The sequence below is a fragment of the Theropithecus gelada genome, chromosome 11, assembly GCF_003255815.1.
Source record: "Theropithecus gelada isolate Dixy chromosome 11, Tgel_1.0, whole genome shotgun sequence".
In the NCBI taxonomy this organism is placed as follows: domain Eukaryota; kingdom Metazoa; phylum Chordata; class Mammalia; order Primates; family Cercopithecidae; genus Theropithecus; species Theropithecus gelada.
In genome coordinates, this window is record NC_037679.1 from 108397643 (window position 1) to 108416946 (window position 19304).

At 35.0% G+C, this 19304-nt stretch overlaps 1 protein-coding gene across 3 annotated transcripts in view; it reads left to right on the forward strand.

Annotated features, from left to right (window-relative positions):
- Nucleotides 1–19304, forward strand: part of ATF7IP (activating transcription factor 7 interacting protein) — a 135768-nt gene that overhangs the window by 42542 nt on the left and 73922 nt on the right. For all 3 annotated transcript variants that reach the window (XM_025401977.1, XM_025401978.1, XM_025401976.1), the window contains exon 2: nucleotides 14743–16304. In XM_025401977.1, the coding sequence (XP_025257762.1) occupies nucleotides 14750–16304 (1555 nt within the window). In that variant the 5' untranslated portion in view covers nucleotides 14743–14749. The remainder of the gene's footprint in view (nucleotides 1–14742; nucleotides 16305–19304) is intronic.

The window sequence follows — 19304 nt, forward strand, 5'->3', positions numbered from 1 at the left end:
CTTATAAGTGGGTATATTTTATTAATTTTTGTATATAAACATGCCAGCATGCTAGTTTAGAAGTCTGTTAAAATGTTCTAGATTATTGTCTTTGCTTTCTAAAATAATAGTTTTTTTCATGTAGGAATTATTTTAGATGTCAGTTATGTGTATATAGCGCATCATTCTTTTAGCCAGTACTTACCTGTATTCTATGTGCTCAACACTATGTAGTTCACTAATATTATACTAGAATACTTCATTTTTTTGTTCTTTTGTGAAATGACCTCAGAGGCACATCATCATGATATCAGCATATTTAAGATGTTTTCTAATATCAAAGCTTTGGACACTTAAAATATATTAACTTTTCCTGAGATTTGACAGAGATTAAAATTTGAAAGAAGCAGTAATTTTATACTGGATACTTGGTAAAAAATGTCAAAGTGTTCCATTAAACAATACACAAATGTAGTATTAGAGTCCATTTATAATAAAAATGTCTCAAAGGATACCTTTAGAGCATTGGCAAATACAGAGAATGGTGACAAAACACGCCATATGAATAAAAACAATATTGATAAAGTGTGACAAAGTCATATGTAACATCAGAAAGTTCAAGAAGTATACCTCATTTAAAAACATTTATCATCATTAATTACATATAAGGCCTTTTGGTTATAGTACCATTTTATAATAAAAGATAATGTTTTTGTTTCACTTAAGACTGTCTAGTCTTTTTGGTAAAAGATAGTTAATTGCATTTTCTATGTGTAGAAGACTTTATTAATACTTGCTCCTGGAGGGGTCACCTGTGTCATGCTTAGTACTGCTTTCTTTTTTGTTTTTAAATATCTTGCATGGGTATTTTATGCCCATTACTGCAATCCTGCAAGATGAGCATACTGTAGAATTACGTACCATTTAAGGACAGGGAAAAAGAGTAATGACCTCATCCAAGATGAGCACATAAGAGAACAAGGCTGCGGCTATTTTACACATACTGCCTTTCACCATCAATATAATTACAGATACACTTGTTGACTTAAAAATGTGAATGCTCTAAAGTATAAACCAACACTCGGTTCTCTTGGTATAGTTGTTCTGTCCATGTTGGAAGTGTGACCCAGTAAAGGGGTTTAGGTTAAAAATAAATGAAAAACACTTGACTGAAGTTCTGCTATTCTTTTTTTTAAATATCAAGTTTATTGAGATACAATTCACATGTCATAAAATTCACCTGTTTAAGTGTATAATTCAGTGGTTTTCAGCATATTCACAGTCGTGTAATCACCACAATCAATGTTTGAACATTTTTATTACCCTATAAAGAAATCCTGTACCCTTTAGCAACCAACCCTCATTTCCTCCCAGGCCCTCCAGCCCTAGGCAATTGGTAAGCCACTTTCTGTCTGTATAGCTTTGCCTATTCTGGACATTTCATATACAGTAGTACCCTCTTCTCCACAGTTTTGTTTTCTGTGGTTTTAGCTCTCTGTAGTCAACTGTGGGTAATATTAAGTGGAAAATTTCAGAAATAAATAATTCATAAGTTTTAAATTTGACACCGTTCTAAGTAGTATGATGAAATCTCATGCCATTCTCCTCTGTCCTACCTAGGATACGAACCATCCCTTTGTCCAGTATGTTCAGCGTGTCTATACTGTAGAGGCTACCCACCCATTAGTCATTTAGGAGATGTCTGGGTTATTAGATTTGTGCTGATATCACAATGTTTGCCATAAAGTCACCCTTATTTTACTTAATAACAGCCTCAACATGCAAGAGTAGTGATGCTGGCAATTTGGATATGCCAAAGAGAAACTGTAAAGTGCTTCCTTTAAGGGAAAAGGTTAAAGTTTTTGACTTAATAAAGGAAAGAAAAAGAATCGTATGCTGAGGTTGCTAAGATCTTTAGTAAGAACTATCTTATACTTTTGTGAAACGAGCAGTGTATTGTTATAATTGTTCTACTTTATTGTTATTGTCAGTCTCTTACTGTGCCTAATTTATAAGTTAAATGTCTTATATGTATAGGAAAAAACACAGTATATATAAGTTTCAGTACTATCCGGTTTCAGGCATTCACTGGGTGTTTGGGAATGTATCTTCTGTGGACAAGCGGGGAATACTGTAAATGGAATTATTCAGTATGTGGCCTTTTGTGATTGGCTTCTCTTACTCAGTATGTTTTCAAAGTTTACACATGTAGTAGCATGTTCAGTACTTCATTCCCTTTATGGCCGAATGATATTCCATCATATAGATATACCACATTTTATTTATCCATTCATTAGTCACAGGGCATTTAGGTTGTTTCCAGTTTTGGGCCATTATGCGTAGTGCTTCTATAGAGCATTCGTGTACAAGTTTTTGTGTGGACATATGTTTTCATTTCTCTTGGGTATTTACCTAGGAATGGAATTGCTGGGTCGTATGACAACTCTGTGTTTCACATAGTATGGAACTGCCTGTTTTCCAAAGCAGCTGTGCCTTTTTGCAATCCCACCAGCATTGTATGAAGGCTCCAATTTATCCATATCCTTACCAGTACTCATTATTCTTGTTGATTATAGCTGTCCTGGTGTGTGTGAGGTGTTATCTCATTGTGGTTTTGACTTGCATTTCACTGATGACTAATGACGTTTACTGCCTATGAATTATTGACTTATAAAAACCATAGCTTTAGGGGAAAAATCTAATGTAAGTGACGGGTTGATGGGTGCAGCAAACCACCATGGCACTTGCATACCTATGTAACAAAACTGCACATTCTGCACATGTACCCCAGAACTTAAAGTATAATAATAATTTTTTTAAAAAACAGAAAAAGAAAAAAAAAAGCCTTTTGGTGGAAATGCCTATTATGTCCTTTACTCATTTTAAAATGGAGTTATTTGGTGTTTTATTATTGAATTGTAACAGTTTTTATATATTCAAGATACAAGTCTCGTATTGGGTATATGGTTTGCAAATATTTTCGTCCATTGTGTGAATTGTCTTTTCACTTTCTTAGTGGTTTCCTTTGCAGCACGAACAATTTTAATTGTGATGAAGTTCAGTTACACTGGTTTTTTTTTTCCTTCTTCTTTTGTTGCTTCTTCTCTTTGGGTCATATCTAAGAAACCATTGCCTGTTCCAAATTTATGAAGATTTATGTCTGTGTTTCCTTCTAAGATTTTAGTTTTAGCTCTTAAATTTAGGTCTTTCATTTATAGGAATTAATTTTTGTATATGGCAAGAAATAGGAGTCCAACTTCATTCTTTTGCATGTGACTATCCAGTTTTTCCAACACTCTTTGTTTAAAATACTATTCTTTCCCTATTGAATGGTCTTGTAACCCTTGTCTAAGACAATTTACTGTAAAAGTGAGGGTTTATTTCTGTTCCAAAATATATCCTAAGGATATACCTGTCATTTTGCTAGTAGTGCCACACTGTCTAGGTTACTGTAGCTTTGTAATAACTTTTGAAAATGCAAAGTATGAGTTCTCCAAGTTTATTTTTCTTCTTCAAGATTGTTTTGGTTGTTCTGGGACCTTTGCATTTTCATATTAAATTTAGGATCAGCTTATCAGTGTCTGCAAAGAAAATAGCTAGGATTTTGATAGAGATTGTCTTAAACCTGTAGCTTTAATTTGAAGAGTGTTGACATCTTAAGGATATGAGTCTTTCGACTCATGAGTATGAAATGTCTTTTATTTATTTATGTCTTTAATTTCTTCAACAGTATTTTATAGTTTTCAGAATGTTAAGTTTTGTACTTTTGGCAAAATAATTTTCGATATTACTGTAAATGGAATTGTTTTATTTTTGGATCATTTGTTTCAAGGGTATAGAAATGCAATAGATTTTTATATATTAATCTTATAGTCAACTTTGTTAAACTCTTATTAGTTCTAATAAAATTTTTAGTTGATTTCTTACTATTTTCTATATATGATATTTTATTATCTGTAAATAAAAATAGTTCTTTCTTTTTTTTAAAGTTGTATGACTTTTGGCTGGGTTTGGTGGCTCATGCCTGTAATCCCAACACTTTGGGTGGCCGAGGCAGGTGGATCACCTGAGCTTGGCAGTTTGAGACCACCAGCCAACATGGTGAAACTCCGTCTCTACTAAAAATACGAAAATTAGCCAGGCTTGGTGGTTCACGCCTGTAATTCCAGCTACTCAGGAGGCTGAGGCATGAGAATCACTTGAACCCGGGAGGCAGAGGCTACAGTGATCTGAGATCGTGCCAGTGCACTCCAGCCTGAGTGACAGAGAGAGACCATGTCTCAAAAAACAAACAAACAAACAAAAAGTTGTTTGACTTTTATTTCATTTCTTGCCTAATTCTCCTGGCTAGAACTTCTAGTGCAATGCTGACTAGAAATGGTGAGGGCAGATAACTTTTCTTGTTCTGATCTTAGGGTGAAAAATTTCAGTCTTTGACCATTAAGTATGATAGCTGTGGGTTTTTCCTTGGTGCCCTTTATCAGGTTGAGGAAATCCTCTTCTAAGTTTGTTGAGTGAATTCTGCTCTTAATTGCTATGTTAAATTAAGGATGAGATAATTTAATACTTAGAAAGCTGCTGGTAATACTCTTGTATCTAATACATGAAGTAGTCAGCAGGCTGGTGAAACTGGGGAGGGAGTCTACTCTCAGGTCTCATTTACTGAGTAGATAGGTTTTACCAGTGATCTTAAATGACATCTCCATTTTCAAAGAGATAAAGAAGACAATTGTGGAAGATACCATGTAGGTGATTGTTCAACATTTTATTAAAATGGTACCCAAACTTAAATGATGAAATGCATAAGAAGGGTTCCTGTGCTGAAGAAAACAACTTGGTACTGAATTGGGTGTCTGCTTTACCTTACTAAGTTAAAATTACTATCTGTGTAATTATGGATAGTAGCATAGTTATTGATTTATTAATTCACATGATATGTAAAGTTGAAATTATGTAAATTATCACATAAACTAATGAGAAAAGGATATGTTTTGTTATAGTGTCTGACATATATTATTCCTCAATAAGCATCAGTTTCTTTTTCTCCTTTCAAAGTGTGTAATAAATAAAATGGGTTTTTTTCAAGGTGTTAATAAAAGGCAGAATTTATAAGGCATGGTTGGGAATAATAAACCTCAAATTCAAGATTATGCTTATCTTGGCATTTAGGAGTCAAGGATGAGGAAGGAGGAGTAAGCTGTTGTGTTGCACAGGGCACTTTATTTTTATTTCATAATGAAAACTTATGTGTTAGTATAGCTAAACATTAATAAAATAACATAAAACTTGAGCTAGAATGGAACTTAGCAAGCATCTGGCCTAACCTCTTCAGTTTTACAGTTGAGGAAACTGAACTCTAAAGAGTTAAATTGATTTATTCTATGCTGGTGTATACTAATGTTAGAACATGGAATAGAACCTAGTTTTGTTAGTTCAGAAGTCTTTTTGTTATGCCAAGCTTTTTAGAATATGTATATTTTAAATTAGTGTGATAGTTTGTATGATATTTTATAATTATACCTTTTTACAGCAAAAGGATTATATATCCCTACCTTTTGCCATGTGATGTGAAGTGTTTCCCCTTGGGAGATTTTTACTTCCCATGCCGTTAATGACTAATTTGGTTTTAGCCAAAGGAACGTGAATGAAAGTAATGTCTAAGCAAAAGCTTTAAAATAAGCTGGTCCTGCCCATGGCCCACAGGCTGCATACAGCCCAGGGCTGTTTTGAATATAGCCCAGCACAAATTTGTAAACTTTCTTAAAACATTATGAAATTTTTTTTTTCAGCTCATCTGCTATCGTTAGTGTATTTTATGTGTGATCCAAGACAATTCTTTCATTGTGGCCCAGGGAAACCAAAAGATTGGACACCCCTGCTAAAAGCTGTTGTATACTGTGTATCTCTGTCATATTCGTCTTTTCCCTCTGCCACAAGGCCTAGATGGGGTGAGGGGGTGCTGTTCCTTCAGCCTGGTGTCCTAGAATGAAAAAGTATACAGTTATTGGCCAGTGAAATTTTGTTGTTGTTGCTGCATTATCATCTAGTAAAAGGTGACTGACACAGAAAGTTAGCTGTCCAGCTTTTCTCTTTAGGTTGGGTTAATAAGAAAAGTAAGAGCTATTTCCTGGCATTTGAGGGATTTACATCTTTCAGCTCCTCATACCTCATTCTGGGTGTTTTACTTCACCCAAGCAAAATGTGAAAAGTACGTTTGGACAAATGATTTCTACTGCTGGTTATTTATTTATTTTTTAAATGAAACCTGGTCTTGCTATGTTGCCCAGGTTGGTCTCTACCCTTCAGGCTCAAGCAGTCCACTGCCTCAGCCTTCGAAGTAACTGAGATTACAGGTATGTGCCACTGCTCCCAGCTCTGGACAAATGATTTCTTAAATTCCTGTGGAGATAAATACAAGACCTTCTATAACTTCACTCCTTATCTGCATAATGATAATAGAGTTTGGCAAGCTAGTGAGTTGGGCCTTGATGGAAAATTGGCCAATTTTCTAAAGGGGTGTAATTTGCTCTGTGTATTCTAAAATGGCATTTGTTGGATCAGATCATTTAATTTTATTTTGCCCTTGTAAGACAGTGATCCCCAAAATTGACTTGGAGAAGTAATTTTAAGGTATCTTATGTTTTTATCATATAGACTGTTCCAAAATTTCTGAAAACATAGCACTGAATGGAACACAAAGTTAGATTGTAGTGACAATTCTGGCTTTGATGTAACCAAAATTTTAAGAACATGATTTACTCCTGCATAGTCTAGAGAATTGTTGGTAAAGCAAACTCCGTATTTCCTTTGTGGTTGGTTATTTTTTACAACGTAGTTTGGGGATATTGCATTCCACATTTTGGTTGGTGACAGGCAGAAGGGTTAATTTGTGGACGTGTCAAATATTATGATCACTCAATAACTTACTCAACTGAGTTTATAAGTATTTGATAAACAGATTTCACCACTTACTGTTTTTTTTTTTTTTAAGACGGCAGGATAGCTAGTGACAGTTATTTTATACTAGTTGAGAGAACAGTAGCTAACAATGCAACAGGATAACATCTATTTACATAGCCTTTATGTTATACTGGGTATTGTCAGTAATTTAAAGACGATTTAAAGTATACAGCAATATGTGTATAGGTTATATGCAAATACTACACTACTTTATATAAGGGACTTGAACATTGTCAGATTTTATCTGTGGGAAGTCCTGAGACCAGTCTCCTACAAATACTGATGGACGTCATATTTAAAATAAAAATTTCAAAATCTTTATACTAAATTTGAGCAGATAAGCATCAAAGTGAGTGAACAGACTCACTAATCTATTTAATGAACAATAAGCAGTAAAGCAGATTATTAGCATTTATTGTGCAACCCATTATTCTTTATGATTTTAAGAGTATTGCAAATTCTCAAGCAAAATTTAGAAATGCAAAATAAAATCATACAGTTTTCAACTGAGATTGGGATTCTTAAAGAACCTAATAGCAGAGTTGCATTTCTAAAGAGGTTAGAAATTATCAGTTAAATATTAAATATTTAATATTTAATTCAGCCATTTAATGAAAATAAACTTGAATTAAAATTATTTTCACTAGAAAAATGAATGAAATGTTCATTCAGAAAAATGTTATACTCTCAGCCAACAGCATGAATATAATTGAAATGCCTTTGTCAAAGATAGAAATGCCATGTCCACTTAATGTTTTCTAAGCTTTTGCTTTAATTTTATTTTGAAGTATACTTCATCAAATATTCATTACTTTGAATTAATACAGCATTTGTTTTGTTTATGTGTTGTATATGCTTTTTGACCTAACAATCATGGTACTTAGTTAAGTCTGTTCTTGGAAAGCAGTACAGACCCTAGTTTATTTAATCAGAGAAACCCTACCATAGACCTGTTTTTCAAACAGAGCATCTGGAGTTAATATTCCTAATGTTTCCAGTTCATTGTTCACCTTTATTTTCACATCCTTTGGATTTTTGATAGAGCACTTGCCCTCATCTGCTTCCCTTGTTGCTGGGCAAGGTTTGTGACACTGATGTCTGATTGGTTTTAGACTATTTCGGCTTTGAGCCAATCAGACAGTGAATTTCAGTTCTCTCACAGGACTGAAACATTGAAGCAGCTGTTGATATATTTTTCCTGTGGGGAGATTATATAAACTAAAGAGTATGGCTGCAGCAAGCTCCCTCTTGGGTATGTTTGAAAAATTACAAGGTTCATCTGTAAGGAAGGGGGGAAATGAGGTTTATTTTTAAAACTTGGTTATTAAGAACACCTAATAAGTAGTGAATTTGAGAAAAAAAATTCTGATAACAAATTTTCCATTTTTATTTTATAATTCTATATTTAAAGAACTATAGAATGGTGTAATGTAATAAAAATGTCTTTTATTTTCATGAATATTTACTTTGTAATCCACACTTGTTTTATAATAAAGCTTTGAAAAGACATCTCATATAACCTTTTGTAACGCTGCGAAAGGCAGTTAAGGAGAAAAGGATGTAGTAATTGTACTTTTACCACTTAATATAGGTTGTCCAGCATCAGACATTTAGATTTCATTAGATGAATTAAACTAAGTCAGTTCAGTGCAGTAGACAGCACAACACTTCATAATACTATCCCTAGTAATCCTTTGGGTCCAGAATACTATTAATTTTTGGAATCGGAAATCTGCAACAATAGTGGTAGATGGGTATGAAAATTTTTTTTTTTCTTGTCTGGATTTAAAGTTTTGCTAGATTTATATATACTGTATATATGGTCTATGGAATTTTTAAAAAGAAATTTACATTTGAATTTTTCATTGTATAGAAAAGTATGTTCTTATGTATATTGTCCATGTTTGACTTATTCCTCAGGTAGGAAATTAATTTATATTAATGTATATTTCTGGAAATGTTCATGGATATTTATTAAAGCAAATAGCATAAAAGATGTAAATCTTATTCATTTATGTGTGTGGTATATTTAATGCATGTTACATGGATTTAGGGTTTTATGTAAACTGTGTTCTAGATTCTTTATTTCAAACAAAGAACCACACTTAAGTATTACAGATACAGCTTTTGTTTAACTATGTTTTTCTGACCTTATTGTCTGTCTCCTGTTGCTGGGCAGGAATCAGAATGCTGGCTGCTGATTGGCTGAGTTTGTGAACGGCTCTTGAACAGCCATTTAAATTCTTGAGCTTTTTGAGCAGGCAGATTGTAGGCTAAGACATAACAGCTTCCCTTTGTTGTTTCATTGCTATGATCTCTTGCTAGAAAGAAGTGGGTGGAGGGGGATGAAGCAGAGAAGAGAGTAATGTTTTCATTTAAAGAAGAAGCTCGTTGGGCTTTCCTTAAAAATATTTTTAAAATAATTTACCAAAAATTTGAAAAAAAAAATTTCCAAGCCAGAGAGACTTAACCCTTCTCTGGTTATTTAAATATAAATTCCTGTGGAAAAGATTTTATTAGTGATAGTATTTTCCCAGAGTTCTTGAATATACAGAGACTTAACATTATTTTGACTCTCTTCCTTATGAAAAAAATACTTTCAGGAGAAACTAGTTCATCATGTTTTGCAGTTACTTTTAGACATGGCAGACATCTTCTGCCGTAAAATACCAATGCTTTTTCTGTGAAAATGAATTACAGTCATGTGAAAGTTTTCTGATTTGAGTTGCTACCTAAAATACTAAATTTATTTTATAGAATAGTTTTATGAATGGCATCTTAGTTCTAGGTGACAGTACTAAAATGATCCTTGGAAGTGTTTTGCTGTGGTATTACAGCCATGGAAACTTGTTTGCAGGTAACACACCCTTCTTTAATGTGTATCTTTCTTAAATATGCTTTGCTAATGCAAAATACATTTCTAAAAGCAGACTGCTGATTGGTTGGTACAGATATGGCTGAACTAGTTTGAACTAATTGTTCATGCTACTTCCTTATTGCTTTGTCTGTTTTTTATTATGTTTAGAACCCATAAGATCCGGTAAATGGCTGTAGTGTGCTCCCTTGTGGGTATGGATGGTAGTTATTCTGTAATTCTTTTTAGAGTGCTTTATTATTACTGAAGTTAATGACAATTTTATTGATAAAATAAACTTTTCTTAAATTATATATATTTTTATTAAATATTATTTGGTGGTGGCAATTTAATATTAAATGTGAGGTTTACATGTTGGATTTTCTAATTTATATGTAAAATACCAAAGGGGAATTTGTCTCACACTCTTTAGTTTATTCCTAAAAACATTATCCTGAATATTTAGTTTATTCCTAAAAACATTATCCTGAATATATAGATGGTGATGGTTATAACATTTATTGAGTTCTTACTATATTCCAAGTGCTTAATGTATAGAATCTCATTTAGTTCTCATGGCAACCTTTGTGACAGGTGTTGTTATTCATCCCTTTTTAAGGTAGCCGAAACTAAGAAATTGATGTTAGTTTGCCCAGTCTCACACAGTAGGTTTCCTGGAAGAATTGGAATTCAAATCTATGAATTTGTCTACAGTCTACAGAGTTCATGTTCTTAATTGGGTTATTACAAGTTATGACTTTTTTTAAAGGAATGCTTACTTTTAATGTAAGAGTTCATGTTCTTAATTGGGTTATTAAAAGTTATGAATTTTTTAAAAGGAATACTTACTTTTAATGCAATTGGTAATAACTACCAGCTATCCATATAATATCTGAGATGTGGATATTATGAGGCTAAATTCAAAAGAATGGCCTTTCGAAATACTTACAGGGTAACTATGCTACTTATATTATAAATTTAATTATTTTGTAGTTTTGGAATTAGTAAGGAAAAGTGACAGCAAAATACAATGCATTGTATATGTATCTTTTTGCAGAAAATTTTGCAGTTAGAATAACTGTAATGATGGGAAGGGAAAAACCTTGAAGGTGTGAAATTTTAGTCTGTAATTAAAAATCCTTAACATAGTGTCTATTATAATTTTGTATTAAGATTTCTGTTTAAATGAAGAGTAATTTTCCTAAATATTTAGTTATATAAATAAAATGGCTAGAATAAGACATATGTTCTAAGTTATTGGCTCAAAATGAGAGAATGAATACAGAATGTATCACAGTCTAGAAATTCTCTGACAAGGTGGTAGAATCTCAAGCTGAATTGGCCTCCAGCAAATAGGCTAGGCTTATTGTTTTATGCCCTTCAGCCAAAGATCAGCAGGAACACCTTTGTAATTGAACAAGTTAGGTTTACTATTTGTTGCAGGGAGGAAATAATGTTCACTATGGGGAAACTGTAAGGCACATCAGTCAGTAAGAGGATGTTAGAAAAAACCTAGTGTAGGATTTGAGTATAGTATAGTATAGGTTGGGTTACTCTGGGGAGAGATTAAGGAAGTAGATCCCTATCGTGGATTGGGTGGCCATCAGAAAGTTGGGGCACTTCTATACTTGGGTATCTCAATAAATTTTATCTATATAGGGAGGACAGACTATTATAAGATAAAGCTGTAACTGATAAAGAAGTAGTCATCACTTATTTAGTGAGGGGGGGATGTTTGGAATTTTGTGGGTTGCACAGTGACCTTGTCTGACTTGAATGTTCTCTGAGTTGGTTTTATGTCCAACCAGAGAACAGCATGGCTTAACCGTAAGCATCAGATCCGTTAACAACATTGAGCCCTAACTGTGAGTGTCAGTTAAGTTTTCAGACATCAGGGGCTGCATTTCTTTCTTTCTCAGGCCAAAACAAATGTATTCTACCATATCATTCCTACTGGTGATGGTAATGGTAAGTGACTATCCAGTGTTAAAACAGTATTCCTGCCTCCTATACATCTTAGTCCTTAAAGGTATTTGTTTTATTCTACTATTGATTGATGACATTGTTTTCTTCAGAACCACATCTTTGTGCTCTTTTGTTTGCCTTTATTGCACTGGCCAGATGTTAACATGGAAATGGCTACAGGAAACATCCTTGTTTTTTTTTTCTGATCCTATTTCAATATCAGACATGATACCTCTAGTTTTCTTGGTAGATAACCTTTATCAGATTTGAGTAAGTTTCCTTGTATTCTTAGTTTCCGGGGAGTTGTAATTATGCATCAGTCTTGAATTTTGTCAAATGAATATTCTGTATTTGTTGAGGTAATCCTTTGTTCATTTTGTCCCTCTGTTCTGTTTATGTGGTGAATTAAGTAGCTTGATTTGTTTTGTGGTTTTCTTTCATGCTTAAAAGTATTGTTTCAGAGTTCTGGAGGCAACGCATTTGAAATCACGGTGTTGTCACTGCCATTCTCCCTCTGAAGGTGCTGAGGAAGGATCTTTTCCAGGCCTCTCTCCTAGCTTCTGGTAGTTGCTTGGCTTGGGGTACCATAACTTCAATCGTCAAGTGGCATTCTCCCAGTATGCATGTCTGTCTGTGTCCAGATTTTCCCCTTTTTATAAGGACACCAATTGTATTGGATTAGGGCTCACTTTAGTATCCTTATATTACCTTGATTACCACTGTAAAGGCCCTGTTTAAATAAGATCACATACTGAGGTACTGGGGCTTAAAACTAATATCTTTCTGGGGATGTGGTGGGGTGTGGGATGTTGCACAATTCAGTCAGTAACAACCTGGTACCAGACATTCAGTTTAGGCAAAACTCATAGTTGTACACTCTGCTGGGTGTGAAATAAAGTCAGAATGCATCATGGCTTGTTCATGGTCAACACTGCTTGATTTTTGAATGTGAAATCAGCCTTGTATTTTTCTAAGTAAGCTTCACTTGGTCAGAATTCATTACCTTTTTTAAAAGCCTACTTCTAAATAACTCATAGATGAAAGAAGAATCATGATGGATATTAGAAAATATTTTAACAGAATAAATGACACATGAAAATGTGAGATGCAACTAAAGTAGCTCTTAGAGGGAAATTTATAGTTTTATATGCACACATTGCAAAAGAAGAAAGATTGAAAATAACACTTAAGCTTGAATCTCAAGGAAAAGGATGGCATGTTAAACTCTTTCCAAGAAAAAGTAAGAGAAAAGAAATAATAAATATTAGAGTAAATAATTAAAATAAGAAAGCAGATGTAAAACTAAGAAATATCAGCCAAGTAAAGGTTCATACTTTAATAAGTGAATAGAATTGATAAAACTCTAGCACAACTTACCAAAAAAAGAGAAGAATACACACACACACACACACACACATACACACACACACAAAACCTTTGTATTTATTTTTAAATTTTTTTTGTAGTGGCATTACTGAGATATAACCACATATCTACTATTCACCCATTTAAAGTACAATTCAGTAATTTTTAGCATATTCATAGAGCTGTATAATCATCACCATAATCAATGTTAGAACATTTTCATAACCCCATAAAGAAATCCTGTACCCTTTAGCAGCCACTCCTCATTTTCTCCAGAACCTTCCAACCCTAGGTAGTCACTGATTTACTTTCTGTCTCTAGATTTGCCTACTCTGGACATTTCATATAAATTGAATCATTCAGTATGTGGCCTTTTGTGACTGGCTTCTCTCACTCAGCATATTTTTAAGGTTTATGCATGTAGTAGCATGTTCAGTACTTCATTCTCCTTTGTGGTTGAATGATATTCTGTCGTATGGGTATGCCACATTTTATTTCTCCATTCATCAGTCATGGAACATTCAGGTTGTTTCCAGTTTTGGGCCATTGTGAGTAGTGCTTCTATAGAGCATTCGTGTACAAGTTTTTGTGTGGACATGTTTTCATTTCTCTTGGGTATACATCTAGGAATGGAATCGCAGGGTCATATGACAACTCTATATTTCACATACTGTGGAACTGCGTGTTTTCCAAAGCAACTGCACCTGTTTGCAGTGCCACTATCATTGTATGAAAGTTCCAGTTTTTTCACATCCTTGCCAACACTCATTATTCTCATTGATTGTAGCTGTCCTGGTTTGTATGAAGTGTTATTTCATTGTAGTTTTGATTTGCGTTTCACTGATGACTAATGATGTTTATTGCTTGCGGACTTTTGGCTTAGGGGTCTCTTTCTGGAAATGTCTGTTCAAGTCCTTTGACCATTTTTAAATTGGGTTATTTGATTTATTGAATTATAGCAGTTCTTATGTATTCTAGATATAAAAGTCTATTCTATATAAATATATGTTCTGTATTCTAGATATGAAAGTCTAGATTCGAGATGAAAGTCCTTTATCAGGCATATGATTTGCAAATGTTTTCTCCCATTGTTGTGAATTCTCTTTCTTGATGGTAATCTTTTGTTAATATGCTTATAGTTCTGCCAATCTAAGTATGCTTGGTTGCAAATGTAATCTTTCCTTACATGTTTCTTAATTCTTCCTCCTTTTTCGTTTATCTCTATACCTGTTATTTCCCTACTGTTTTTGTTCTTACACTTTTATTTTTGTTTCTCATTTTCTTCAGGTACTTTTTTTTTTTTTTACTTTATCTACCTTTTTTTCTGCTTATACATCTCCATACTCTGTGAATTCCATATTGAAAATGAAAACTTGTCGCTTTTCCCCCAATACTTCCTAGTTGATTTTCTAGTAGACTATAGTCATTTTTGATTTTGTATTACACAGATGCAGTAAATATGAAAATCAGTATACACAAGCAGTAGGTTTTCTATGTATTTATTTAAACATTATGTGAAATGTGCTGCTTGCATCTCTTCTAAGATCAATTTGTATTAAGTCTACAATTTGGTGGCTACTGTTTCAGTTATTAAACGCTCTTTCTCTTTTTTCTTAAAGATTCAAAATGGACAGTTTAGAAGAACCTCAGAAAAAAGTCTTTAAGGCTCGAAAAACGATGAGAGTGAGTGATCGTCAGCAACTTGAAGCAGTGTACAAGGTCAAAGAAGAACTGTTGAAAACTGATGTCAAGCTGTTAAATGGCAACCATGAAAATGGAGATTTGGACCCAACCTCACCTTTGGAAAATATGGATTACATTAAAGACAAGGAAGAGGTGAATGGCATTGAAGAGATTTGTCTTGATCCTGAAGAAACTAAAACAGAATGGAAAGAAACACCCTGTATCCTAAGTGTTAATGTAAAAAACAAGCAGGATGATGATTTAAATTGTGAACCTTTATCTCCCCATAACATAGCTCCAGAACCAGACTCTAAACTGACTGCTGAACCAGTTTCTGGTGATCCAGCCGCTGGTGATCTAGATGCTGGTGATCCAACCTCCGGAGTACTGGCCTCTGGTGATTCCTCCTCTAGTGATCCCACCTCTAGTGAGCCCTCCTCTAGTGATGCTGCCTCTGGTGATGCAACCTCTGGTGATGCCCCTTCTGGTGATGTTCCCTCTGGTGATGCCACCTCTGGTGATGCCACTGCTGATGATCTCTCCTCTGGTGATCCCACCTCTGGTGATCCCATCCCAGGTGAACCGGTCCCTGTTGAACCCATTTCTGGTGATTGTGCCGCTGATGATATAGCCTCTAGTGAAATAACTTCTGTTGATCTGGCTTCTGGAGCACCAGCTTCCACTGATCCAGCCCCTGATGATCTGGCCTCTGGTGATCTATCCTCTAGTGAGCTGGCCTCTGATGATCTAGCCACTGGTGAACTGGCCTCTGATGAGCTGACTTCTGAATCAGCCTTCGATCATACCTTTGAACCAAATTCTGTACCAGTTTGTGAACCAGTTCCTGAAATTGACAATATAGAACCAACTAGCAATAAAGATGATGATTTTCTTGAAAAAAATGGGGTTGATGAAAAATTAGAGCAAATCCAGAGTAAAGACTCATTGGATGAGAAAAATAAAGCTGATAATAATATTGATGCTAATGAAGAAACTCTAGAAACAGATGATACAACTATTTGTTCAGATCGACCCCCTGAAAATGAAAAGAAGGTAGAGGAAGATATCACAGAGCTTGCTCTTGGAGAAGATGCTATATCTAGCAGTATGGAAATTGACCAAGGTGAAAAGAATGAAGATGAAACTTCTGCAGATCTTGTAGAAACCATTAGTGAAAATGTTACTGAAGATGATAAAAGTGAGAATATCTTAGAAAATACAGACTCTATGGAGACAGATGAAATCATTCCTATTTTGGAAAAGCTTGCACCTTCTGAGGATGAACTTACTTGCTTTTCTAAAACATCTCTCCTTCCAATCGATGAGACAAATCCAGATTTGGAAGAGAAAATGGAAAGTTCTTTTGGTTCACCATCTAAACAAGAAAGTAGTGAGAGTTTGCCAAAAGAAGCATTTCTGGTCCTCTCTGATGAAGAGGATATTTCAGGTGAAAAAGATGAGTCTGAAGTTATATCGCAAAATGAAACGTGCTCTCCAGGTTAGCATATAACTTAAATTTTAAAGATTTTTATTGACTTTGATGAACTGTTTAATAAAATATTATCATAATGTTTTAAATTTATTTTTGCTGCAGAGAAAGTTGAGAATAGTGATGACTCTATAGAAAGATGTCTTAACTTCATAGAATTCAGAATTACAGCGTGTCTACTCTGTGAGTAGCATTGTGCTAATTACTAAGAAGGAAGATAAAATAAGTAGAAAATATGCCCTTATAGTCTGGAAATAGAGGTGAAATAGAGCACCATAACACTGAGATAACAGTTTAAGTTAGTACATAATTGACTAGAGTTGTAGCAGTTCTTTCTTACTATCACTTAGCGAACAAATAACTTAGAACTAAAAGCCTAATAGTTTATTCTGTTAGCTTCAAGTGTAACAAATTATATTTTCAATCAATTAATATTCCCAATGAAATCCTGTACTTTAATATTCTTTGTCCAGGGAATGACAGCACCATCGTTGTAAGCCAGAAACCTTAAAGCTTGATTATTCATTTGATAAAGACTTTACCCATTTGCTTCCCCAGCCCTTTTGATTCTACCCAACCTATTCTCTCCCTCATTTTCTGAATGAGCTCTCTATAACCCAATTATCTTACTTGATATTGTCCCTCTATGTCTTAGATCTCTGTTACTTTTAGGTTGATTTCAAACTCCTTATGTAAAAGGTACATTAACTTTATGATTTGTTCAGTACCTCTCTCTCCCAGTCTCTTTTATTTTATTTATTATTCCTAGAGAAAAAGAGAATGATAAAAATTATTTTATGGTCAAACTCAAAAACATTATTCCTGTATGAAACTTTCTCAGCCTGAGGAAGACTGAGAAAAGCATGAATACCTTTTTGTTCCCGTTATATCACATTCTTTTAGATTTAGACATCTATGAGAGAAGTGACCTTGCTAGCATAAAACACCGTCTAATTTGTTCAAAGAAAAAAAAAATGGAGGCAGGTCTAAGAGAAACAGATAATTTTTTTCCCCTAATATATCGTATCAGCTTTTGGAGGTAGAGATTTTTTACTTATTAAAAAATGGCTTTTTTTTTTTGGTCAGGTATGGTGGCTCACACCTATTATCCTAGGACTTTGGGAGGCTGAGGCAGTCAGATTGCTTGAGCTCAGGAGTTCGAGACCAGCCTGGGCAACATGGCGAGACCCCATCTCTACAAAAAATAGAAAAATTAGCCAGGCATGGTGGCACTTGTCTATAGTCCAGGCTACTTGAGGGACTGAGGTAGGGGGATCACTTGAACCTGGGAGGTCAAGGCTGCAGTAGGCCGAGATCGTGCCACTGTACTCCAGCCTGGGTGACAAAGTGAGACCCTGCCTCAAAAAAAAAAAAAAAGGCTTTTTATTTTCAAAGAACATTCAGCTAAACCTATATAAAGAGGCCAGGCCCTTCTTGGTTCTAGAAATTTGAAGGTAGTATTAGCCCTCCGGATACACACAAGAATTAAATCACAGACCATTAAATACAAGGCTGTGAGTGCAGTGATAATGTTAAATTGGTATTCTGGGAGTGCAGAGGAAGGTAACTTTATTAGAGCACCAGATGTATTCAGGGATGTCTTGTCCCTTTTAATATCTGTATAACAGAGAGGTTTTTTTTGTTTGCTTGTTTTTGTTTTGTGAGACAGAATCTTGCTCTGTTGCCCAGGCTGGAGTGCAGTGGAAGAATCATAGCTCACTGCAGCTTCCACTTCACTGGCTTAAGTGATCATCCTGCCTAAGCCCCCTGAGTACCTGGGAATACAGGCATGTGCCACCACACTTGGCAAAGTTTTAATTTTTTTGTAGAGACAGGGTCTTGCTATATTGGCTCTGCTGTAACATAGGGTTTTAACGAGTCTAATTCTTTTTTTTTTTTTTTTTTTTTTTTTTTGAGATGAAGTCTCGCTTTCGCCCTGGCTGGAGTGCAGTGGCACGATCTTGGCTCACTACAACCTCTGCCTCCCGGGTTCAAGCGATTCTTCTCCCACCTCCGCCTCCTGAGTAGCTGGGATTACAGGTGCGCGACACCACACCTGGCTAATTTTTGTATTTTTTTTTTTTTTTTTGAGATAGAGTCTCGCTCTGTCTCCCAGGCTGGAGTGCAGTGGCGCAATCTCGGCTCACTGCAAGCTCCGCCTCCCGGGTTCACGCCATTCTCCTGCCTCAGCCTCCCTAGTAGCTGGGACTACAGGCGCCCGCCACCTCGCCCGGCTAGTTTTTTGTATTTTTTAGTAGAGACGGGATTTCACCATGTTGGTCAGGCTGGTGTCAAACTCCTGACCTTGTGATCCGCCCACTTCGGCCTCCCAAAGTGCAGGGATTACAAGCGTGAGCCACCGCACCTGGCTGAATCTAATTCCTTTTAATGGCAGCTCCATCCTACTTGCTCAGGCCAGAAACCTTGGAACCATTTTTATTTTTTCTTTCACACCCCATAATCAGTCCATCAGGAAATTCTGTTGGTACTACTACCATAATAGATCTAAAGTCCAGTTGACAACTGTTATTACTCCTGCTCTGAGTCACCGTCATCAGGCCAAAACGGTGCCTGGCACACAGTAAGTGCCCAGTAAATATTTGTAAAGTGAATGAATAATCAATAATGTAAGAGAAGCATATCATGGAGGACCTTGGTTATAATGTTAAAGCTTTATGATGGCACTGGAATGCCAATAAAGAACTTCAAGCAGAGGAGAATGAAATTTACATTTTGGAAAGATAATAGGTGACAGTGTTGAGAATGAATTTCACTCATCCGTTTTCTATAAGTGTTTATACAGAGTGAGGCACTAGGGCAAGTCCTTAAAAAAAAGCCTTACAAGTCCTTTAAAAAAAAAAGTCTGTATAAGAAAGTTAAAAAAGCAAGTTGCAGCTTATGATTTAATGAGTTTATACACCTTACCTTTATGTCAGAATCTTGATATTGGAGGGCATCCCACACAAGGCAGTGAAGTGCTGAGAGATGAATATTAAGCCATCCATGTTG